The 27,245-nt window shown below is 32.6% G+C and overlaps 1 protein-coding gene across 1 annotated transcript; it reads left to right on the top strand.

The window, feature by feature from the left end:
- Positions 1 to 23,595: 23,595 nt before the first annotated feature.
- On the top strand, positions 23,596 to 26,776 carry LOC136040218 (programmed cell death protein 6-like). Its single transcript, XM_065724415.1, has one exon. The coding sequence runs from the start codon at positions 23,665 to 23,667 to the stop codon at positions 24,184 to 24,186; it is 522 nt and encodes a 173-aa protein (XP_065580487.1). The 5' UTR covers positions 23,596 to 23,664; the 3' UTR covers positions 24,187 to 26,776.
- The last annotated feature ends 469 nt before the right edge of the window (positions 26,777 to 27,245 follow it).

Here is a 27,245-nt window from a genome sequence, read left to right as displayed (position 1 = left end):
CTTTGAGTGTCCCGGGCGTCATTTATATTCCTTGTGTCCCGGTGTCCCGGTCGTCATTTATATCCCCCTGTGCCCCCCGGCGTCCCCATTGTAGTTGTGTCCCTGTGTCCCGGTCTTCATTTATATTCCCTGTGTCCCGGTCGTCATTTGTATCCCGGTGTCCCGGTCTGTATATACATTCGTTTTTTAGTTTTGTTTTTCTCCTTTATTTTTTTCCTTTTTTCTTTTTTTCTTTTTTAGTTTATTTAGATTTTTAGATTTTTTAGTTTTCTTATTAGTTTTTAGTTTTTTTGTAGTTTTTACCATTTTTTTAGTTTTTTTAGTTTTTTTTTTACTTATGTCCTGGTCGTCATTTATACTCCCTGTGTCCCGGTCGTCATTTGTGTCTTGGTGCTTTGTTGATTGCTAATTTATATTATATTTATATTTATATTTTTTATATTTATTAATATTTTTTTAGTTTTCTTTTTTCTTATTTTTCAGTTTTTTCCTTTTTTTTAGTTTTTTCTTTTTTAGTTTTTAGTTTTTTTTTGTTTTTTACCTTTTTTTAGTTTTTTTAGTTTTTTTAGTTTTTTAGCTTTTTTAGTTTTTGTATTAGTTTTTAGTTTTTTTTTAGTTTTTGCCTTTTTTTAGTTTTTTCAGTTTTTTTTAGTTTTTAGTTTTTTACCTTTTTTTTAGTTTTTTTTAGTTTTTTAGCTTTTTTAGTTTTTTTTCTTTTTAGTTTTTTTTGTAGTTTTTACCTTTTTTAGTTTTTTTTCTTCTTTTGTATCAGTGTGAAATATTCAGACGTCATATGCGGACAAACACGACGTCACTCGACAGACAGACAGACAGACATAACCCACAAACAACTTATTTTTATATATATTTATTCATATTTTTTTAGTTTTCTTTTTCTCTTTTATTTTTCAGTTTTTTCCTTTTTTTTAGTTTTTTTCTTTTTTAGTTTTTATTTTTTTTAGTTTTTTACCTTTTTTTAGTTTTTTTTTTAGTTTTTTTAGTTTTTTAGCTTTTTTAGTTTTTTTATTAGTTTTTATTTTTTTGTAGTTTTTGCCTTTTTTTATTTTTTTCAGTTTTTTTTTAGTTATTAGATTTTTCCCTTTTTTTAGTTTTTTAGCTTTTTTAGTTTTTTTTCTTTTTATTTTTTTTTGTAGTTTTTAACTTTTTTAGTTTTTTTCTTCTTTTGTATTAGTGTGAAATAATTCAGACGTCATATGCGAACAAACATGACGTCACCTGATCCATCCACAGATCCACACACAGACAACTTATTTTTATATATATAGATATATATATATACTAGCTGTTGGGGTGGCGCTTCACGCCACCCCAACACCTAGTTGGTGGGGGCGCTTCGCGCCCCCCCCAAGCCCCCCCGCGCGCGTTAGTCGTTACGCGCCATAATAGTTACGCGCCATTGTAGTTGTGTCCCTATGTCCCACCTGTGAATATAGATATATATATATATATATATGGTTTTAACTACGTAAAACTTGCGAATATACAACATTCTTTGCTGTCCCATTGTCTTTGCATATAAATAGATTGTCAGGTTATCCCCCTGTTTCCCCCGGTGTCCCCGTTGTAGTTGTGTCCCTGTGTCCCGGTCGTCATTTATATTCCCTGTGTCCCGGGTCCCGGTCATCATTTGTATCCCGGTGTCCCGGTCTGTATATACATTCGTTTTTTAGTTTTGTTTTTCTCCTTTATTTTTTTCCTTTTTTTTTCTTTTTTAGCTTATTTAGATTTTTAGATTTTTAGTTTTTTTTATTAGTTTTTAGTTTTTATTTCTTTTTAGTTTTTTTGTCCCGGTCGTCATTTATATCCCCCTGTTTCCCCCGGTGTCCCCGTTGTAGTTGTGTCCCTGTGTCCCGGTCGTTATTTATATTCCCTGTGTCCCGGTCGTCATTTGTATCCCGGTGTACCGGTCTGTATATACATTCGTTTTTTAGTTTTGTTTTTCTCCTTTATTTTTTTCCTTTTTTTTCTTTTTTAGTTTATTTAGATTTTTAGATTTTTTAGTTTTTTTATTAGTTTTTAGTTTTTTTTTCTTTTTAGTTTTTTTGTAGTTTTTACCTTCTTTTTAGTTTTGTTAATTTTTTTTTTTACTTGTGTCCTGGTCGTCATTTATACTCCCTGTGTCCCGGTGCTTTGTTGATTGCTAATCGAACATTCCTTTTGTCCTGGTCGCTTTCTCTTTGAGTGTCGTCATTTATTTTTTTCTTTTTTAGTTCTTTTAGTTTTTACCTTTTTTAGTTTTTTTTTAGTTTTTAGTTTTTTTAGTTTTTTACCTTTTTTAGTTTTTTAGTTTTTTAGCTTTTTTATTTTTTTTATTAGTTTTTAGTTTTTTTGTAGTTTTTGCCTTTTTTTTTAGTTTTTTGTCCTGGTCGCTTTCTCTTTGAGTGTCGTCATTTATTAGTTTTTTCCTTTTTTTTTTAGTTTTTTATTGGTTTTTACCTTTATTTTAGCTTATTTTTCAGTTTTTTCCTTTTTTTTAGTTTTTTTTTATTTTTTTTAGTTTTTTACCTTTTTTTAGTTTTTTTAGTTTTTTTTAGTTTTTTAGCTTTTTACTTTTTTTATTAGTTTTTAGTTTTTTTTTGTAGTTTTTGCCTTTTTTTAGTTTTTTCAGTTTTTTTTTTTAGTTTTTTATTGGTTTTTACCTTTATAGTTTTTTTAGTTTTTTAGCTTTTTTATTTTTTTTTATTAGTTTTTAGTTTTTTTTTGTAGTTTTTGCCTTTTTTTAGTTTTTTCAGTTTTGACGTCACCTAATCCAGTTTTTTCAGGTGACGTCACCTGACACATCCATCCACACATCCATCCACACATCCACAGACAGACAACTTATTTTTATATATATAGATATATATATATATATATATATATATATATATATATATATATATATATATATACTAGCTGTTGGGGTGGCGCTTCGCGCCACCCCAACACCTAGTTGGTGGGGGCGCTTCGCGCCCCCCCCAAGCCCCCCCGCGCGCGTAAGTCGTTACGCGCCATAATAGTTACGCGCCATTGTAGTTGTGTCCCTATGTCCCACCTGTGAATATAGATATATATATATATATATGGTTTTAACTACGTAAAACTTGCGAATATACAACATTCTTTGCTGTCCCATTGTCTTTGCATATAAATAGATTGTCAGGTTATCCCCCTGTTTCCCCCGGTGTCCCCGTTGTAGTTGTGTCCCTGTGTCCCGGTCGTCATTTATATTCCCTGTGTCCCGGGTCCCGGTCATCATTTGTATCCCGGTGTCCCGGTCTGTATATACATTCGTTTTTTAGTTTTGTTTTTCTCCTTTATTTTTTTCCTTTTTTTTTCTTTTTTAGCTTATTTAGATTTTTAGATTTTTTAGTTTTTTTTATTAGTTTTTAGTTTTTATTTCTTTTTAGTTTTTTTGTCCCGGTCGTCATTTATATCCCCCTGTTTCCCCCGGTGTCCCCGTTGTAGTTGTGTCCCTGTGTCCCGGTCGTTATTTATATTCCCTGTGTCCCGGTCGTCATTTGTATCCCGGTGTACCGGTCTGTATATACATTCGTTTTTTAGTTTTGTTTTTCTCCTTTATTTTTTTTCTTTTTTTTTCTTTTTTAGTTTATTTAGATTTTTAGATTTTTTAGTTTTTTTATTAGTTTTTAGTTTTTTTTTCTTTTTAGTTTTTTTGTAGTTTTTACCTTCTTTTTAGTTTTGTTAATTTTTTTTTTTACTTGTGTCCTGGTCGTCATTTATACTCCCTGTGTCCCGGTGCTTTGTTGATTGCTAATCGAACATTCCTTTTGTCCTGGTCGCTTTCTCTTTGAGTGTCGTCATTTATTTTTTTCTTTTTTAGTTCTTTTAGTTTTTACCTTTTTTAGTTTTTTTTTAGTTTTTAGTTTTTTTAGTTTTTTACCTTTTTTTAGTTTTTTTAGTTTTTTAGCTTTTTTATTTTTTTTATTAGTTTTTAGTTTTTTTGTAGTTTTTGCCTTTTTTTTTAGTTTTTTGTCCTGGTCGCTTTCTCTTTGAGTGTCGTCATTTATTAGTTTTTTCCTTTTTTTTTTTAGTTTTTTATTGGTTTTTACCTTTATTTTAGCTTATTTTTCAGTTTTTTCCTTTTTTTTAGTTTTTTTTTATTTTTTATTTTTTTTAGTTTTTTACCTTTTTTTTAGTTTTTTTAGTTTTTTTAGTTTTTTAGCTTTTTTACTTTTTTTATTAGTTTTTAGTTTTTTTTTGTAGTTTTTGCCTTTTTTTAGTTTTTTCAGTTTTTTTTTTAGTTTTTTATTGGTTTTTACCTTTATAGTTTTTTTAGTTTTTTAGCTTTTTTATTTTTTTTATTAGTTTTTAGTTTTTTTTGTAGTTTTTGCCTTTTTTTAGTTTTTTCAGTTTTGACGTCACCTAATCCAGTTTTTTTCAGGTGACGTCACCTGACACATCCATCCACACATCCATCCATCCATCCATCCACAGACAACTTATTTTTATATATATAGATATATATATATATATATATCTATATATATAAAAATAAGTTGTCTGTGGATGGATGGATGGATGGATGGATGGATGGATGGATCAGGTGACGTCACCTGAAAAAACTGGATCAGGTGACGTCAAAACTGAAAAAACTAAAAAAAGGCAAAAACTACAAAAAAAACTAAAAACTAATAAAAAAAATAAAAAAGCTAAAAAACTAAAAAAACTATAAAGGTAAAAACCAATAAAAAACTAAAAAAAAACTGAAAAAACTAAAAAAAGGCAAAAACTACAAAAAAAAACTAAAAACTAATAAAAAAAGTAAAAAAGCTAAAAAACTAAAAAAACTAAAAAAACTAAAAAAAGGTAAAAAACTAAAAAAAATAAAGACACTCAAAGAGAAAGCGACCAGGACAAAAGGAATGTTCGATTAGCAATCAACAAAGCACCGGGACACAGGGAGTATAAATGACGACCAGGACATAAGTAAAAAAAAAAAAAACTATCTATATATATAAAAATAAGTTGTAAATAAGTTGTCTGTGGATCTGTGGATCGTGGATCAGGTGACGTCACCTGAAAAAACTGGATCAGGTGACGTCAAAACTGAAAAAACTAAAAAAAGGCAAAAACTACAAAAAAAACTAAAAACTAATAAAAAAAATAAAAAAGCTAAAAAACTAAAAAAACTAAAAAAAGGCAAAAAAAACTAAAAACTAATAAAAAAGCTAAAAAACTAAAAAAACTAAAAAAAAGGCAAAAACTACAAAAAAACTAAAAACTAATAAAAAAAATAAAAAAGCTAAAAAACTAAAAAAACTAAAAAAACTAAAAAAAGGTAAAAAACTAAAAAAAATAAAAACTAAAAAAAAACTAAAAAAGGTAAAAACTAAAAGAACTAAAAAAGAAAAAAATAAATGACGACACTCAAAGAGAAAGCGACCAGGACAAAAGGAATGTTCGATTAAAATGACGACCGGGACACAGGGAATATAAATGACGACCGGGACACAGGGACACAACTACAACGGGGACACCGGGGGAAACAGGGGGATATAAATGACGACCGGGACAAAAAAACTAAAAAGAAAAAAAAACTAAAAACTAATAAAAAAACTAAAAAATCTAAAAATCTAAATAAGCTAAAAAAGAAAAAAAAAGGAAAAAAATAAAGGAGAAAAACAAAACTAAAAAACGAATGTATATACAGACCGGGACACCGGGATACAAATGACGACCGGGACCCGGGACACAGGGAATATAAATGACGACCGGGACACAGGGACACAACTACAACGGGGACACCGGGGGAAACAGGGGGATGTAAATGACGACCGGGACACCGGGACAGGGAATGGTCGATTAGCAATCACCATCAACAAAGCTCAAGGGCAATCATTAGAATCATGAGGTATAGATCTGAATACAGATTGTTTTCCCATGGACCATTATATGTTGCATGTTCAAGAGTCGGTAAACCTGACAATCTATTTATATGCAAAGACAATGGGACAGCAAAGAATGTTGTATATTCGCAAGTTTTACGTAGTTAAAACCATATATATATATCTATCTATATTCACAGGTGGGACATAGGGACACAACTACAATGGCGCGTAACTATTATGGCGCGTAACGACTTACGCGCGCGGGGGGGCTTGGGGGGGGCGCGAAGCGCCCCCACCAACTAGGTGTTGGGGTGGCGCGAAGCGCCACCCCAACAGCTAGTATATATATATATATATATATATATATATATATATATATATATATATCTATATAAAATATATATATATATATATATATATATATATATATATATATATATATATATATATATATATATATATATATATATATATATATATATATATATATATATATATATATATATCTATACATATAAAAATAAGTTGTCTGTCCGTTACGCCAGATTATATCTTCTATATAAATAAAAGAAAACAAACTAGAATGTAAAAACTGGAAATTGCATAAATATTTCGAAATATTTTGACAGTAGATTAAAGTAATTCGAAAAAAGAAAAATGGTAAAAAACTAAAAAAAACTAAAAAGAAAAAACTAAAAAAAAATAAAAATTGAAAAAATTAAAAAAAGAAAAAACCTAAAAAGATAAAACGTAAAAAAACAAAAAGGACAAAAAACTAAAAAAAAAACAAAAAAAGCTAAAAACTAAAAAAAAAGAAAAAACTAAAAAAACTGGGAATTGCACAAATATTTCAATATATTTTGACAATAGATTAAAGTAATTCGAAAACCTTAAAACAGATACCCCAAATTTTCAGGTTTAATATAAATTGTTGGAGCTTTAGCTTGCTTGGCATGTAAAGATTTTTCCAAGTGTCAATGTTAAAATGTACATTGACAAATTGAAGAAAACAAATCAATAAAAAGAAGAAATTAAAAAAAAGAAAAAACTAAAAAAGAAAAAACTAAGAAAAGAAAAAACCAAAAAAGAAAAAAAAAACTGAAAAAGAAACTGTATCTATATATCTATCTATCTATCTATATATCTATATATATAAAAAAAAGTTGTCTGTGTGTGGATCTGTGGATCAGGTGACGTCATGTTTGTTCGCATATGACGTCTGAATTATTTCACACTAATACAAAAGAAGAAAAAAACTAAAAAAGGTAAAAACTACAAAAAAAACTAAAAAGGAAAAAAACTAAAAAAGCTAAAAAACTAAAAAAAACTAAAAAAAGGTAAAAATCTAATAACTAAAAAAAAACTGAAAAAAATAAAAAAAGGCAAAACTACAAAAAAAATAAAAACTAATGAAAAAACTAAAAAAGCTAAAAAACTAAAAAAACTAAAAAAAAACTAAAAAATGGTAAAAAACTAAAAAAAAACTAAAAACTAAAAAAGAAAAAAACTAAAAAAAAAAGGAAAAAACTGAAAAATAAAAGAGAAAAAGAAAACTAAAAAAATATGAATAGATATATATAAAAATAAGTTGTTTGTGGGTTATGTCTGTCTGTCTGTCTGTCGAGTGACGTCGTGTTTGTCCGCATATGACGTCTGAATTATTTCACACTAATACAAAAGAAGAAAAAAAACTAAAAAAGGTAAAAACTACAAAAAAAACTAAAAAGAAAAAAAACTAAAAAAGCTAAAAAACTAAAAAAAGGTAAAAAACTAAAAACTAAAAAAAACTGAAAAAACTAAAAAAAGGCAAAAACTAAAAAAAAACTAAAAACTAATAAAAAAACTAAAAAAGCTAAAAAACTAAAAAAACTAAAAAAACTAAAAAAAGGTAAAAAACAAAAAAAAACTAAAAACTAAAAAAAAGGAAAAAACTGAAAAATAAGAGAAAAAGAAAACTAAAAAAATATTAATAAATATAAAAAATATAAATATAAATATAATATAAATTAGCAATCAACAAAGCACCGAGACACAAATGACGACCGGGACACAGGGAGTATAAATGACGACCAGGACATAAGTAAAAAAAAAAAACTAAAAACTAATAAAAAAACTAAAAAATCTAAAAATCTAAATAAACTAAAAAAGAAAAAAAAGAAAAAAGGAAAAAAATAAAGGAGAAAAACAAAACTAAAAAACGAATGTATATACAGACCGGGACACCGGGATACAAATGACGACCGGGACACAGGGAATATAAATGACGACCGGGACACAGGGACACAACTACAATGGGGACGCCGGGGGGCACAGGGGGATATAAATGACGACCGGGACACCGGGACACAAGGAATATAAATGACGCCCGGGACTTTCAAAGAGAAATCACAGACTGGAACACCGGGACACAAATGACGACCGGGACACAGGGAATATAAATGACGACCGGGACACAGGGACATAACTACAAAGGGGACGCCGGGGTGCACAGGGGGATATATAAATGACGATGGCGACTCAGGGAATGGTCGATTAGCAATCACCATCAACAAAGCTCAAGGGCAATCATTAGAATCATGAGGTATAGATCTGAATACGGATTGTTTTCCCATGGACCATTATATGTTGCATGTTCAAGAGTCGGTAAACCTGACAATCTATTTATATGCACAGACAATGGGACAGCAAAGAATGTTGTATATTCGCAAGTTTTACGTAGTTAAAAACATATATATATATATATATATATATATATATATATATATATATATATATATATATATATATATATATATATATATATATATATATATATATATATATATATATATATATATATATACATATATATATATATATATATATATATATATATATATATATATATATATATATATATATATATATATATATATATATATATATATATATATATATATATATATATATATATATATATATATATATATATATATATATATCTATATTCACAGGTGGGACATAGGGACACAACTACAATGGCGCGTAACTAATATGGCGCGTAACGACTTACGCGCGCGGGGGGGCTTGGGGGGGTGGCGCGAAGCGCCCCCACCAACTAGGTGTTGGGGTGGCGCGAAGCACCACCCCAACAGCTAGTATATATATATTTAACTACGTAAAACTTGCGAATATACAACATTCTTTGCTGTCCTATTGTCTGTCCATATAAATAGATTGTCAGGTTTACCAACTCTTGAACATGCAACATAATCATTGTCCATGGGAAAACAATCCGTATTCATATTTATACCGCATTTTTCTAACGCTTGCCCTTGAGCTTTGTTGATGGTGATTGCTAATCGAACATTCCCTGTGTCCCCATCGTCATTTATATATCCCCCTGTGCCCCCGGCGTCCCCGTTGTAGTTGTGTCCCTATGTCCAGGTCGTCATTTATATTCCCTGTGTCCCGGTCGTCATTTGTGTCCCGGTATCCCAGTCTGTAATTTCTCTTTGAGTGTCCCGGTCGTCATTTATATAGATATATAGATACAGTTTCATTTCAGTTTTTTTTTTCTTTTTTAGTTTTTTCTTTTCTTAGTTTTTTTCTTTTTTAGTTTTTCTTTTTTAAGTTTCTTCTTTTTATTGATTTGTTTTCTTCAATTTGTCAATGTTCATTCTAACATTGACACTTGGAAAAATCTTTACGTGCCAAGCATGCTAGAGCTCCAACAATTTATATTAAACCTCAAATTTGGGGTATCTGTTTTAAGGTTTTCGAATTACTTTAATCTATTGTCAAAATATATTGAAATATTGGTGCAGTTCCCACTTTTTTTTAGTTTTTTCTTTTTTTTAGTTTTTTAGCTTTTTTTAGTTTTTTTTTCAGTTTTTTATCTTTTTTATTTTTTTACGTTTTTTCTTTTTGGGTTTTTTTTTTAATTTTTTTAATTTTTAATTTTTTTTTTTTAGTTTTTTCTTTTTAGTTTTTTTTAGTTTTTTACCATTTTTCTTTTTTCAGATTACTTTAATCTATTGTCAAAATATTTCGAAATATTTATGCAATTTCCAGTTTTTACATTCTAGTTTGTTTTCTTTTATATATATAGAAGATATAATCTGGCGTAACGGACAGACAACTTATTTTTATATATATAGATATAAATAAGTTGAATGTTTTTGTGTTTGTCAGCATATGACGTCGTTATAATTATATAAGGCTTTGTATATGACGTCATTATAAGTATTTTTGGGGGCGATTCAAAGAGAAATTTCAGTATAAATCCTACAATGGCAGAAAAAACAGCAGAGGAAGCTGCTCAAAGAGTTAATTCAAAGAGAAATTTTAGTATAAATCCTACAATGGCAGAAGAAACTGCCAAAGAAGCAGCTCAAAGAGTTAATGCCAAAAGGCTTGCGGCTAATTGAGAAAGTAAGAAAAGAAAGCGTGCCGAGGAATCAAAAGAACAACGTGAAAACAGGCTTGCGTCTCAAAGAGAAAATGACGACCGGGACATAGGGAATATAAATGACGACCAGGACACTTAAAGAGAAATTACAGACCGGGGCACCGGGAAACAAATGACGAAAGGGACATCGGGACACAGGGAATATAAATTACGACTGAGACACAGGGACACAACCACAACGGGGACGCCGGGGGCACAGGGGGGATACATAAATGACGACGGGAACACAGGGAATATTCGATTAGCAATCACCATCAACAAAGCTCAAGAGCAATCATTAGAAAAATGCGGTATAGATCAGAACACAGATGAACAATTATATGTTGTATGTTCAAGAGTCGGTAAACCTGACAGTCTATTTATAAGCACAGACAATGGGACAGCAAAGAATGTTGTATATTCGCAAGTTTTACGTAGTTAAAATTACGTAAAAACATATATATATATATATCTATATTCACGGCTGGGACACAGGGACAGTTCATTTCTCAATATAATTACTAAAACATCCTAAATATTTCTGCAGTTTACATAGTTTTGCAGTTTTTTCTCGTACCTTCTGCATTGTCAAAATATAAATACTAGTATCTTAACTGTAGTTAACTAGCCGGGTCACGGCGGCTTCGCCGCCGGACCCCAGCATGGCACGAGGCAAGTTTCTATATATGTTTTCTCATTGTCCCTTGTGTTTTAACCGCAGACAGTGCTGGGTCCCAGCGGCTTTGCCACCGGGCCCCGCGGGCCCCAGCATGGCACGCGGCAGGCTTCTATATATGGATTCTCATTGTCCCTTGTGTTCTGGGTCCCGGCAACGCTAAGTCATTTTTGGATCTAATTGTTGACGTAAATTAGACATTCCTAATCTAGCCCTTTCTCTTTGAGCCGCAAGCCCGATTTTGCGTTGCTCTGGTGTTCCCTTTTCGGTGACATTGTAGGATAAATATAAACACATTGCTTTTGTAATATAGTGACACGCCTTGTTTTTTTTACTATCTCTATTAGCCACAAGCCTGCTTTCGCGTTGTGAACATGAAGTCATTTATAAATTTTAATCTTTCCTTTTTTCTGTTTTTTTTTTTCCTTTTTTTAACATCATATTTTATTTTTTTTATTTTTTAGTTTTTTCTTTTTTCTTTTTTGTTTTTTTTCTTTTATAGTTTTTTCTTTTTTTGGTTTCTTTTTAATTCTTTTAAGTTTTTTTTTAGTTTTATTTTATATGTTGACGTCACACTTAGTGACAGACAGACAGTATAACGATACAGATAGTTCAACGGACAGACGGACACTACATTTATGTATATACTAGCTGTTGGTATATATATACCTAACACCTAATTGGTGGGGCGCTTCGCGCCCCCCCCCCGATCCCCCCGTGCGCGTAAGTCGTTACGCGCCATATTAGTTACGCGCCATTGTAGTTGTGTCCGTGTGTCCCACCTGTGGATATAGATATATATATATATATATATATATATATATATATATATATATATATATATAAATATATATATATATATATATATATATATATATATATATATATATATATATATATATCTTCTATATATATAAAAATAAGTTGTCTGTCCGTTACGCCAGATTATATCTTATCTATATATAAAAATGAAACTAAACTGAAAAGCAAACTGAAACTAAAAATGTAGAAACTGGGAATTGCATAAATCTATATATATAAAAATAAGTTGTCTGTGTGTGGATCTGTGGATCAGGTGACGTCACCTGAAAAAACTGGATCAGGTGACGTCAAAACTGAAAAAACTAAAAAAAGGCAAAAACTACAAAAAAACTAAAAACTAATAAAAAAATAAAAAAGCTAAAAAACTAAAAAAAACTAAAAAAAAGGCAAAAACTACAAAAAAAACTAAAAACTAATAAAAAAGCTAAAAAACTAAAAAAACTAAAAAAAGGCAAAAACTACAAAAAAAAATAAAAACTAATAAAAAAAATAAAAAAGCTAAAAAACTAAAAAAACTAAAAAAACTAAAAAAAGGTAAAAAACTAAAAAAAATAAAAAATAAAAAAAACTAAAAAAAAAAGGAAAAAACTGAAAAATAAGCTAAAATAAAGGTAAAAACCAATAAAAAACTAAAAAGAAAAAAAGGAAAAAACAAAAAAATTTTCATCTAAAAAACTAAAAAAAACTAAAAAGGTAAAAACTAAAAGAACTAAAAAAGAAAAAAATAAATGACGACACTCAAAGAGAAAGCGACCAGGACAAAAGGAATATTCGATTAGCAATCAACAAAGCACCGGGACACAGGGAGTATAAATGACGACCAGGACATAAGTAAAAAAAAAACTAACAAAACTAAAAAGAAGGTAAAAACTACAAAAAAACTAAAAAGAAAAAAAAACTAAAAACTAATAAAAAAACTAAAAAATCTAAAAATCTAAATAAACTAAAAAAGAAAAAAAAAGGAAAAAAATAAAGGAGAAAAACAAAACTAAAAAACGAATGTATATACAGACCGGGACACCGGGATACAAATGACGACCGGGACACAGGGAATATAAATGACGACCGGGACACAGGGACACAACTACAACGGGGACACCGGGGGAAACAGGGGGATATAAATGACGACCGGGACACCGGGACAGGGAATGGTCGATTAGCAATCACCATCAACAAAGCTCAAGGGCAATCATTAGAATCATGAGGTATAGATCTGAATACAGATTGTTTTCCCATGGACCATTATATGTTGCATGTTCAAGAGTCGGTAAACCTGACAATCTATTTATATGCAAAGACAATGGGACAGCAAAGAATGTTGTATATTCTCAAGTTTTACGTAGTTAAAACCATATATATATATATATATATATATATATATATATATTATATATATATATATATATATATATATATATATATATATATATATATATATATATATATATATATATATATATATATATATATATATATATATATATATATATATATATATATATATATATATATATATATATATATATATATGTATATATATATATATATATATATATATATATATATATATATATATATATATATATATATATATATATATCTATATTCACAGGTGGGACATAGGGACACAACTACAATGGCGCGTAACTATTATGGCGCGTAACGACTTACGCGCGCGGGGGGGCTTGGGGGGGGCGCGAAGCGCCCCCACCAACTAGGTGTTGGGGTGGCGCGAAGCGCCACCCAAACAGCTAGTATATATATATATATATATATATATATATATATATATATATATATATATATATATATATATATATATATATATATATATATATATATATATATATATATATATATATATATATATATATATATATATATATATATATATATATATATATATATATATAATACTAGCTGTTGGGGTGGCGCTTCGCGCCACCCCAACACCTAGTTGGTGGGGCGCTTCGTGCCCCCCAAGCCCCCCCCGTGCGCGTAAGTCGTTACGCGCCATATTAGTTACGCGCCATTGTAGTTGTGTCTCTGTGTCCCACCTGTGAATATAGATAGATTTATATATGTGTTTCAAACTACGTAAAAATTGCGAATATGCGTTGCTCTGGTAGTTCCTCGGCACGCTTTCTTTTCTGACTTTCTCTATCAGCAGCAAGTTTTTTGGCATAGACTCTTTGAGCATCTTCATCGGCTTTTGCCATGGTAAGTTCATCAGTCATTGTAAACTTAAACATTAATAGATTTCTACGTGAACATATGTCTTAAATATCTTGAATGACGTCACCGTCAAAGCAAAAATGACGACAACTAATTTCATGACGTCAGTCAACACAGAAACATGACGTCACCTGATCCACAGACAGACACACAGACAGACAACTTATTTATATATATATATATATATATATATATATATATATATATATATATATATATATATATATATATATATATATATATATATATATATATATATATATATATATATATATGTTTAATTACGTAAAACATGCGAATATACAACATTCTTTGCTTTCCCGTTGTCTGTCCATATAAATAGATTGTCAGGTTTACCAACTCTTGAACATGCAACATAATAGTTGTCCATGGAAAAACAATCCGTATTCAGATCTATACCGCATTTTTCTAACGATTGCCCTTGAGCTTTGTTGATGGTGATTGCTAATCGAACATTCCCTGTGTCCCCGTCGTCATTTATATATCCCCCTGTGCCCCCGGCGTCCCCGTTCTAGTTGTTTCCCTGTGTCCTGGCCGTCATTTATATACCCTGTGTCTCGGTCGTCATTTGTTTCCCGGTATCCCAGTCTTTAATCTATCTTTGAGCGTCCCGGTCGTCATTTATATTCCCTCTGTCCCGGTGTGCCGGGCGTCATTTGTGTCCCGGTGTCCCGGTCTTTAATTTCTCTTTGAGTGTCCCTGTCGTCATTTCTATTCCCTGTGTCCCGGTCGTCATTTGTGTCCCGGTGTCCCGGTCTGTTGTGTCATCTTATAATGACGTCATATACAAAGCCTTATATACTTATAATGACTTCAAATGCAAACCCACAAACAAACAAACATGCATATATACAACTTATTTTTATGTATATAGATACAGTTTCTTTTTTAGTTTTTTCTTCTCTTAGTTTTTTTCTTTTTTAGTTCTTCTTTTTTTAGTTTCTTCTTTTTATTGATTTGTTTTCTTCGATTTGTCAATGTTCATTCTAATATTGACACTTGGAAAAATCTACGTGCCAAGCATGCTAAAGCTCCAACAATTTATAATAAACCTCAAAAACTTGGGTATCTGTTTTAAGGTTTACGAATTACTTTAATCCATTGTCAAAATATATTGAAATATTTGTGCAATTCCCAGTTTTTTTTAATTTTTTTTTTTGGTTTTTTAACTTTTTTTAGTTTTTGTTTTCTTTTTAGTTTTTTATTTTTTTACGTTTTTTCTTTTTAGGTTTTTTCTTTTTTTCTTTTTTTTAGTTATTTTTTAGTTTTTTCTTTTCAGTTTTTTTTAGCTTTTTACCATTTTTCTTTTTTCAGTTTTCTTTTTCTTCTTTATTTTTCAGACGTAAATACATATCGCCGAACCTTTGTTTTTTTAACTAAAATCTGGTAGGCATTGATGATCCAAGTCAAAATCCCAAACCCAATCATCATCGCAATCATTTTCAGTTTTGATACGTTTTGACTCTTGCTGTCCAGGTGGATTTTCGTCTAACTGCGCGGTTTTGCGTCCTTTAGCCGCAAGCCTTTTGGCATTAACCCTTTGAGCAGATTCCTTGGCTGTTTCTTCTGCCATTGTAGGGTTTATACTATAATTTCTCTTTTAATTAACTATTTGAGCAGCTTCCTCGGCTGTTTCTTCTGTCATTTTAAAATCTATACTAAAAATTCCTCTTCACGTGCCAAGCTTGCTAAAGCTCAACAATTTTTAATGAACCTCAGAATTTAAGTATCTGCTTTAAGGTTTTCGTATTACTTTAATCTATTGTCAAAATATTTCGAAATATTTATGCAATTCCCAGTTTTTACATTTTAGTTTGTTTTCTTTTATATATTTAGAAGATATAATCTGGCATAACAGATATAACACACAGACAACTTATTTTTATATATATAGAAGATAGATACCACTGGATGTGATCGTCATTTATTAGGTTGCAAACTACCTCTGCATCGTGGATTATTATAGAATCTATATAAAAATTAGTCAATTTATACATATTGCATGATACCCACCGTCATGACTAATAATACCGCTGCAGACCTGATTAATATAAAAATCACAAACAGGTTAGAAAGTTTATGGCTTTCTCTTATTTGGAATAGTAAGAGATTAATTCAGATGATCAGACAGCTAGCTAACTAAGTCCATTATGTGCCAAGGTTTGTTCTTTGCTAGGTTTTAGACATCCATAGAGCCATGATACCGATAAAACTTAAATAAGCTTAAATGTGTGCTCTTTTTGGTGCCATTGTAGGATTAGTGGTACTTTCTCTTCGAGCCGCAAGCATTTAAATTGAATAAGTCGTCAGGTATCAAAATGAAAGCTTCCTTATATTGCAATGATGTCATTTAAATGTGGCGTCATGTATAAATTTCTTTTCTTTTTTAGTTTTTTATTCCTTTTTTCAGTTTTTTCTTTTTTTCTTCTATTCTAGCTTTTTAGTTTACTTTTTTATTATTATTTTCTTACGTCTCATTGAATATGACATCATTTACATTTTTTCTTTTTTTCCTTATTTTAGTTTTTTTTTGTTTTTTGTTTTTTTCAGTTTTTTGACGTCATATTGAATATGATACCATGTATAGATTTTTTAACCTTTATTTTGTTTTTTCCATTTTTTAGTTTTTTTCTTTTTTAGTTTTCTTCTTGTTTAGTTTTTATTTTTATTTTTCCTTCTTTTTCATTTTCTTTCTTTTTAGTTTTTCCTCTTTTTTTAGTTTTTTTAGTTATTTTTAGTTTTTTAATTTTTTTTAAAGTTTTTTATTTTAATATTTTTCGTCATATCGAATATGACGTCATGTATAGATTTTTTTATTCTTTTTTTTAGTTTTTTACTTTTTTATTTTTTTATTTTTAGCTGTTTTTTTCTTTTTTTGTTTTTTTAGTTTTTTCTTTTTTTAGTTTTTTTCTTATTTTTCTTCTTTTTTCTTTTTAGTTTTTTCTCATATTTTTTGGTTAGAGTACAGACGGACAGGCAGAAATTACATTTGTACACTCTCCCAAAAAGTTTTCATTTCCCTTAAATCTTTTCTTGCATCATTCTTCCAACCAATTTGGGGACGATCCAATTTTAGTTTCGCCCTAAATGGTTGACCAACAAGGACACTTTTTTGCAATATTTTATGGTTGACCAACAAGGACAATTTTTTGCAATATTTTATCCCCCATCCACAGAATGTGCCCGAGACGTCTTAACTTTTTTCCATGATAGGCCTAGAAAGCAAATTTTTTTGCACAGTCCACTGTCTTAGATATGGTCAGCCAGATGAGTATTCAAAACAATCCGTAGGCAATTTCACTGGAAAAAATCTAACAAATCCTCCTCTGTTCTTCGGAGCACCCAATCTTCAGAACTATAGATAGATAAGTGTATTTCAAAAGCTTAAGGGCCATATACACACAACAATATAAATAAATAACACACAAGCAAGAAAATTAAACAACAGTACAAATTACAAGCACGCACAGAAACAGAATACAGCGTGAAAATATCTAAACTAACGACAAAATAAGTTAATCATAAAAACTTTTCTTCTTACTAAGGATTAACGGACTTTTCCCCTTTATTAATAATATTTTCACTCTTAACAACCTATTCTAAAAATATTGCCAAGGACCCCCACGCTTAATTGGTCCTCCCATAAATCTTCCGCTTTCCCGATTGGAAGAGAGAGAAAAAAAAAGAAGAGAAAAAGAAATTCTTGTGTTTTGTATCATATAACGGGAAAGAGAGAGCACTTCCAAACTTGATGGGAAAAAGTTGACTCTCAACTAGGATTCAACGGAGGAAATTTAGTGTAATTCTATTCCGGGAACGTGGAGAGAAGAAAGGATTTGCTTAGGAAATTCTCCAGATCTAGGCCTCAAATTATTAAGACTCGCTGTCTTTGTGACTTATAATAACAATTCATATTGTGTCTTATAATAATAATTAATAATAAATTATTCCAAAAAAAAAGCCCGTGGGCCATAGGAAAATTACATAATACACAAACAACAAATTAACTACATTAAATTAAAACTCTTTAAAGAAAACGCTCCCGATGCACCGCTGCAATCCTGACAAACCTTGCTATCCTTTTGATACTCAGGAAATTTGTATCATTCATTCTATCTACCATCCATATCTCATTCAATTTTTCTTTACCATACATCTCACGCCTCCAATCATTCAATTCGACACATTCACACACAAAATTTATTAAACTTTCATCCTGAGATCCGCACATAGGACAAGCAATAGATACTACCTTCTCCCCTTTTCTCCCTTGATACTTTCTTTTCTCCCCAATCAAAAATCCATTTCCCCTCCATTCCAAATACGCCTTCAAATCCTCTCTACTTGACCCAACCTTCCAAAATACCTCCTCCCCCCAACTCCTCTTTATCTGTTTATAAAATTTTAACGACCCTGAACGATCCAGACTTGCCCACCATATCTGTATTTCTTGATTCTTCAATCTCTCTTGTACCTCCCTTATTACTATTTCCTCCATACCCATAATCCCCTTTCCTTCATTCCACCATTCTCCTAATCCACACTTGTCTAAGATGTCCTTAATCTCCGCCGGCCACCCTGTTTTACTATTCTGTCTCAACGTCTCTAAGTATGCTGCCTTTGCTACCGTAAATCTCTGCATACCCAGTATCCTAACCCAATATCTCACCATGGTCACTACCCTCATAGATCGCAGCGATACTAGCCCTAAATCCCCCTGGATTACCAAATTACTAAACGAATCCCATAGTCCTAACATCCTCTTATAATATCTCATCATAACTACCTCAAGTTTTGGACCTTTCCGATAGCCCCAGATCTCTGCTCCATAATGCATCGCCGGTACTATCTTACTTGTCCAAATCCTCTTATGTACTCTAATATCTCTCACCCGTCTAAGACTACTCCTCGCTATTTCACAGCTAATATACCTCCCCCTTGCATTCGCTAGATCCAGATGCCCACTGAATTTCCCATTACTAGTAAACTTTACCCCAAGATAAACAAATTCATTATTCACTGGTATAGTTTCACCTTTAAAGAAAAAATTCACATCTTCACTTTCCATGGCTTTACGACCAAATACCATCACCACTGACTTCGATGTGTTCAGGATTAACTTCTTCTCTTCCAAATAAACCTCCGTAATCTCTAATAATTGTTGCAGTTTCTCCTTTGTTTCAGCCAGTAATACGATGTCGTCAGCAAATAGTAGTAAGCACAGTTTAAGCAAATCTATCGATAACATTGGTGCATTATTCTTAGCGAAAAATTCATTGGCATCATTTAAATAGAGGCTAAACAATTTTGGTGACAGCACACATCCCTGCTTTAGTCCCAATAAAGATTGCACCGGAGTTGAGCACTTTCCCGCGACTTTCACTACTAACTTCACGTATTTATACATTTCGCACAGCAACAATACGAAATAGTGAGGCAGTCCTAAAGATAACAGGTTTAACATTAACAGGTTCCTATCGACATTATCATATGCTCCTTTCAGGTCTAAAAACGCTGCATATAACCTCCCCCCTTTTCCTTTCCTATACTTCTCTACCATAATTCTCAAAGTAAAAATATGATCTACTGCACTATGATTTTTTCTAAACCCTACCTGAAAAGGGGATAGCAGTTCCTTTACCTCCAACCACTTCCCTAATCTTGAGTCTATAACCTTGCAGAAAATCTTACTCATCACATTTCCTAAACTAATTATTCTATAATTACTATGATCCTGTCTGTTAGCTTTTTTGAAAATTGGTATTCCTACTGACACATTCCACTGGTCAGGCCATTTCCTATTTTCAGTCACAAAACTGAAAACTGCTGCTAAAACTGGTACTAGAACTGTTTTCCCCATTTTCCAAATCTTTGCTGGTATTCCATCCACCCCCGGCGCCGAAGATCCCTTCATTCCTTTTAGGCTTGCACAAACTTCCTCTACCTTAATCGGTTCTAATAGACTATAATCCTCTTGTCTTAAGGGGAAACCATTCTGCTCTCGTAGCTCCTCTACTAAACTCCCTATACCGTCTCCATATTGCTCCCTTTTGCTAGTGTCCTGCTCCAGGTATGTTTTCCACGACTCAGCTGGAGGTATGAGTTTGTCGTTGGCCTTGAATTCCCGCCTTACTTCACTCCAAAACTGTTTTGGGTCTTTTGACAAGTATTCCTCGCTGATCTTTATAGCCCTAATCTCTTCTACTTGTTTTTTTCTCATTTTTAATAACCTCTTGTAGATTTTTCTCTCTGTTCGGTACTCCGATAAGTGTTTATTCATTTCCTGGTCATTTAGTGCTCCTTTCACTTTCCTGAGAAGTTGAATAAGGTTTACTTTCAGCCTCCGACAATCCTCATCAAAGAATTCGTTTGTATTTCTCACCCTCTCCTTGTTAATTGATATCCCACTGCATTTCTGGTATACTTCCTCTGATATTTCTTGCACGGCTTCTTCTAACTTCCCTTCTCCCAGTATATATATGCATTCCTCCGCCCTTTTCTGCATCTGTTCACTTTCCAACAAATTTTTCAAACGGTTTTCCTCCATACAATCTACCCTAATCTGCTGCTTCATTACCTTCCTACCCTTATCTTCCCTCTTCCCCTTATTCCTCCAACTATATCTCTCACCCTCTATCTCATACATCCATTTCTTCGCCTGTCCTGCCTTCATGACTACCTCTATTGGCTGGTGGTCTGATCCTACAACATCCATAACATAAAAATCCAAACAATTTTCCCATAACCTCCTATCAACCATAATATAATCAATCACGCTAGGCTTCCCCGAACCAAAGCACGTAAAATCTCCCCTTTCATGATCTTTACCCACCCTTCCATTCAAAATTATCAACCGACCCTCACTACAAAAATTTATCAACTTATGGCCCCACCTATTTTTCCTCCTAGTTTCATCTTTGCTTGTCCTAAGTTCCGGACATCCGTTTCTTCCATACCATTCAACCATACTCTCCATACCTGATAAGCAAGGGTTGCCAAGATCCACCTGTATGTCTTCAACCTCCGTACTCGTACCCGTGTAGGCGTTGAAATCACCTAGTAATACAAAAAAATGGTCACTAAACAGCTCAACATAATTAACATACTCCTCAATTAATATGTCCCATGTATACTCATTCATATAAGAACTGTTTTCAGGGGGTATATATACACAGCCTATAACATATCTCTTATCCCACATGGACATTTGTAACCACACAATATTTTCTGACGCACTCAATAGCCTATGGATGCTATCACATCTATCATCCCGGATCAATATCGCTATCCCCCCATAATGTCGACCATTACTCGATTTATTTCTCACTCTTTCAAAAACATTGTACCCTTCAACACTTAATGGGTTTTTCCCATCACTCCATGTCTCTACTAGTCCAACTATATCTTTCTTTTCATTATCAATACACGCTTCCTTCAACAGATTACTTAGTTTTGTCGCTGAAAACCCTTGAATATTCCAATGCACCATGCGTACTACCCTTTCACTATAATTTTCACTATGGCCCCCCGTTTCCTATTCATCACCAGTAGTTACTATAGACCCTTGACTCGGCTGTTCTCTTGACACGCTTTCACCATCACTTGCCCTCACCTCAAGACCACTGCCATCCATTGGTGCTTCCTGGTTGAGCACTCCCACTAATCGTGACTTTCTGATAGGTTGATTTTGATCGTCACTTGGACTTATTATCCTAGCATGGTCGCGTTTGGCCCGTGGTTCAGGCCTCCCGGGCATCTTCAAAGCAACCGTATTTTTCGGTGTAATAAATGTCGTTGTGGTTCGAATATCCGTGTTTGGATCGTCCAATTCATTTTCATTGGCTGAAAAATATCCTTGCAAGCTACCTGTAGATTCTGCCCTGCTACGCGTTGGAGTCTCATGGTCAAGGGACTGACGGCTCTGACCTTGAAGCCTTCCCAAAGCTATCGGGACGATATCTCTAACACTCGGACCACTTACTTCAATTATTTTCTCATTCTCAAAATCATACGTCAAAATCTTGTCCTGTAAAATTAGCCTTACCCCCCTTAATTTAGCAGGCATATTTTTTTACCTAGCCTCCGCTAGCAGTGGTTTTAACTTATCTCGAGCCATACGCTCTCTTTCCGTGTAGTCAGGGGATATATACAACTTATGACGGCTAAATAGCCCAGAGGATCTCAACACCAAATCTCTCAGAGGCTTGCTAATAAATTTAATGACAACCGGGGGCACGCCATTATTTTTAGAGCGAAGACGGAAAATATCCTTTATGTCTCGCCTCTCTAGATCCAAATTCGGGACAATTTCATTTAAGCATGACAAAATATCTGACGCTAGACTGGGTCCTCGATGTTTAGGGTCAAAATTGTATATAATCAAATTCATGTTCTTCAATTCTTTTTCAAGAAAATCTATCTTGGACTGGGTTTTCCGCAAATCTTTATTAACAGTCGAGCAGCTTAATGCCAGTCCCGCTATCTCCGATTTAATTGCTCTGTTGGTTTCCTCTACCTTGCAAGAAAATTCCGAAAAAATCGTCTTTAGGCCTTCAATTCCCTCAGCCAAAACCTATATTTTATTTACTGAGGCTCTTAGACTTTGCATCTCCTTTATCAGTTGTTTTATACCTTCATCGCTCATCTTAGGGTATTAAATATTATGCCAAAATCTTACCTTCGATATGCCTTTCTTATTTACCCTCGTACCGGCCTTCGAGCTTTTCTCAAAAATTTTGTCTTTAGTGGCCAACAAAAACCAGATCAATCCAACTATATCCAAAGGCAATCGTTGCCCAATGAACTAACTATCCAAAAAGTTGAAAACTGGCCAAACAATAAAACTAGTTTAGATCTATATAGGTCAAAGACTGGACATACTTAACAATACATAGCCGCTATCATCACTGTAGCTTCCAATATGCTAATATGGATTCGTAGAGTTGTCTTTCTGTTCTGCAAAATATTTTATACTGTGAAATACACACTAGGCCATGGTTATTTTACTTTTAGCATCTTCACTGCACTCACTGTTTTACTAATAATCTATTAATTTTGAGAAGGCCACTTGTGTGTCAATAATAAACATACCACAATTAGAGACATTGATAAAATTGAATAAAACATGTTTTGTGATTAATTAAAGGAAAAATTCACAATGTAAAAGAAAACATTGTGTAAAATTTGACGTTTCTCTTTTTCTTTTTTTCTTCTGCAGCTAGCTGGGCACTAGACTATCATAGAAATCTGCTTAAGGGTTAGTTTTAAGGTAAATTGCAACAAATTTGTAAATCTAGTAAATCTAAATCCTTTTATACTTAACAAAAACAGGATATATATACAATAAATTTAGACTTCAAAAAGAACTACAAACATTAATAAGAAAATTACTAAAGCTATTATTGAAATTCTGAAACATACTGAACACGGTTATGCAGATAGTTTATGTAATGAGCTTAAAAAACACTTTCTATAAATACAATAAATATTCTGAACAACTTACGAGGACTCTGAACCCAAAAATGAAATCCACAAAGGCCATTTTAAAGCAAAGAGCTCAAACCGTCAAGAAGGCTTACAGTGACGTGTTTAGAGCCATTTAATGCAATTATACTTTTAAAGTATATAAAATGTATCAAAGACCAGACTTATATTTAAAGCGGATTTTTGACAACGTTGACAGAGATAGAAGTGGCTCAATCGACGCTCAGGAACTTCAAGCTGCGCTATCCAATGGAACCTTTCTTCCCTTTAATCCCGAAACTGTGATATCCCTTATAGGAATGTTTGATCGGAATAACTCTGGAACAATTGGATTTAACGAATTTAAAGATTTATGGAGGTACGTTACTGACTGGGAACGCGTTTTCCGTTCCTTTGATCGTGACAATAGTGGCAACATTGATTTTAATGAACTGAAACAAGCCTTAGCTTCTTTTGGTTACCGACTAAGTGACTTTACAATTAGCAATATACTTAGAAGATTTGACAAACATGGCGATGGGACACTATACTTTGATGATTTTATACAATGCTTGGTAGTTCTTCATAACATTACTGCTGAGTTTTCTCAAATCGATACTAACCGTGACGGAAGAATATATATTCACTATGAGCAGCTCCTGAACATGTTTGTAAATACTAAAGTATGATGTTTCTTTTGAAACTTGAAAATATTTTACCGTGGAAAATAGCGAATGTTTGCTTGAAGTCAAATAGAACGATAAAAAAATTTGTTGGATGTAGGAACATAGGGTTGCGAAGCTGCTTAGAGCCTATGCCCTAGTCTACCTTCAATGCTCAAGATGTCATTGCGCATGTTTGTCTCTATGGTCGTTCAGATTTACTTATTACACTTACATGTAATCCATCTTGGGACGAGATACAGCAAATTTTACTTCCTGGACAATCGCCGGTTCACAGACATGACATTACGGCCCGTGTCTTCCGGAAAAAGTTGAAATCATTGATAAACTTCATAGTAAAAATTAATGTGTTTGGGCCAGTGCGATGCTGGTTGTACTCAGTGGAATGGCAAAAGCGAGGATTGCCAAACGCACAAATACTAATATGGTTAGTTAATAAATTACTTCTAATGAAATTGATGATGTCATTTTCGATGATGTCATAAATGTGAAGCCTTTGGCATCGCATTAATATTGCTTGCGGGAGATTTCAGGCAAACATTACCTGTTATTCCTTTATCGACACCTGCGGACGAAATGAATGCTAGCCTGAAAAATTTTAATTTATGGGTAAACGTAAAGACATTGAAAGTAATTATAAGTATGTGTGTCCGATTGCAAGAAGATCACTCTGCTGAAACATTTTCATATCAATTGCTGGCAATTGGAAACAGAAAGCTCCCACTTTACTCAATTTCAGGACGTATACAACTACCTCCTGAATTCTGTAATTTAGTGACGTCAAAAAATGATTTGGCTGAAAATTATTCCCGAATATTCTAAACAATTATAAAAATCATAAATGGCTAAGTGAACGAATAATTCTGGCAGCCAAGAACAAAGACTTCCACGAAATCAACAGTATTATTCTGACCAAGATTCGAGACCAGGCAGGCATTTACAAGTCTGTCGACACCGTTCTGGAATCCAATGAAGCGGTTAAATATCCATCATTTTTAAGTTTGCTGGATCTTCAAAGGTTTCCACCACACGTGCTACAACTAAGAATGGGTGTTCCAATAATACTTTTGTGAAATATTAATCCATCAGAGCTTTGCAACGGTACGCGACTTGCCGTAAAAAAAAGCAATGGAAAACATAACAGAGACAACAATCTTCACAGGGCCTTCGCAGGGTGAGGCTGTTCTTATTCCTCGCATTCCCATGTTTCCTATGGATCTACTGTTTCAATTTAAAAGATTGCAATTCCCAATTCGATTAGCATTTGCAATCACCACCAACAAAGCTCAAGGGATATCATTAGAAAAATGTGGTATAGATCTTAATACGGATTTTTTTTTTCACACGGACATTTATATGTTGCCTGCTCAAGAGTCAGTAAACCGGACTATTTTTTTATATGCACAGACAATGGAACAGCGAAGAATATTGTATATCCATCCACAAGTTTTACGCAGTTAAAAATTATCACATATCCGTTTTATATACATACGAGAATCCATATATAGAAGCCTGCCGCGTGCCACTACATGGTCCCAGCTAGTATAAGATATTTACTGTCACTTGGCTTGAACAACAAAAAATATTTTGGTATGAAAATCAAGAAAAGTGGCTGCAATCATAATATTCTGCATATACGGGACTTTTTCTTTTCCTCCGATAGTGGGGCACTGAAATATTTTAGAGGGCTGTTTAATCGCTCATTTTAAAGGAAATTGCTGCATCTTGTGCCTTTTGGCATTTAAAACAAATAATTTTAAAATATAATTATTTTTACAAAAATTTAACAATAAAAAACGAACGTTAACTGATAGTTTTTGAAATAATTATTCCGGGTTGCAACGTTAGCTTGCAACCTAGTAATCAAACAGTTCGTGGTAACGAACTGTAGTAAGAAGCGACCCGGCTCAATAGTAACCAATACTCTAAAAAATGATTTTGATACAAATAGATGCATCAAAAGAATTGCATTTTAATGCTGATTTTAAATATATAAGTTTCATCAAGCTTATTCTTACCCATCAAAAGTTGAGACCCTGAGAAAATTTGCCTTATTTTAGAAAATAGGGGGAAACACCCCCTAAAAGTCTAGAATCTTAACGAAAATCACACCATCAAACTCAGCGTATCAGAGAACCCTGGTGTTGAAGTTTCAAGCTCCTATCTACAAAAATGTGGAACTTTGTATTTTTTGCCAGAAGGCAGATCACGGATGCGTGTTTATTTGTTTGTTTGTTTTTGTGTTTTTTTTTGTGTTTTTTTTCCCAGGGGTGATCGTATCGACAATCACCCCTGAGGGGTGATCCAGTGATCATGAGAGGGCTCATTCTACCGGAAATGAAAAGTTCTAGTGCCCTTTTCAAGTGACCAAAAAAATTGGAGGGCACCTAGGCCCCCTCCCACGCTAATTATTTTCCCAAAGTCAACGGATCAAAATTCTCAGATAGCTATTTTTTTCAGCTTAGTGAAAAAAACCTTATAACTATGTCTGTGGGGACCACTTACTCCCCCACAATCCCCGTGGGAGGGGCTACATGTTACACACTTTGACCAATGCTTACATATAGTAATGGTTATTGGAAAGTGTATAGACGTTTTCAGGGATTTTTTGGTTGGGGGAGGGGTTGAGAAGAGGGGGATATGTTGGGGGAAATTTCCATCGAGGAATTTGTCATGGGGGAAGCAAATTTACATGAAAGGAGCACAGGATTTTCTAGCATTATTAAAAAAAATGAAAAAATAAATATGAAAATTTTTTTTTCAACTGGAAGTAAGGAGTAGCATTAAAACTTAAAACGAACAGCAATTATTACGCATATGAGGGGCTCACCTCCTCCTAATATTTCGCTCTTTACGCTAAAGCATTTTTAGTAATTTCAACTATTTATTCTACGGATTCTTTGGTTCAGGGGTCATTCTTAACGAATTGGGACAAAATTTAAGCTTTAGCGTAAAGAGCGAGGTACTGACGAGGGGGTGAACCCCCTCATATTTGTAATAGAAACATGACAACACAAAAGTTCGATACGTAAGCTAATTTATAAGTTACGTATATCTATCTATAT

This window comes from Artemia franciscana, chromosome 20, assembly GCF_032884065.1.
Source record: "Artemia franciscana chromosome 20, ASM3288406v1, whole genome shotgun sequence".
In the NCBI taxonomy this organism is placed as follows: Eukaryota; Metazoa; Arthropoda; class Branchiopoda; order Anostraca; family Artemiidae; genus Artemia; species Artemia franciscana.
Note: the sequence above shows the minus strand (reverse complement) of the source record. Positions and strands in the feature narration are given on the sequence as shown.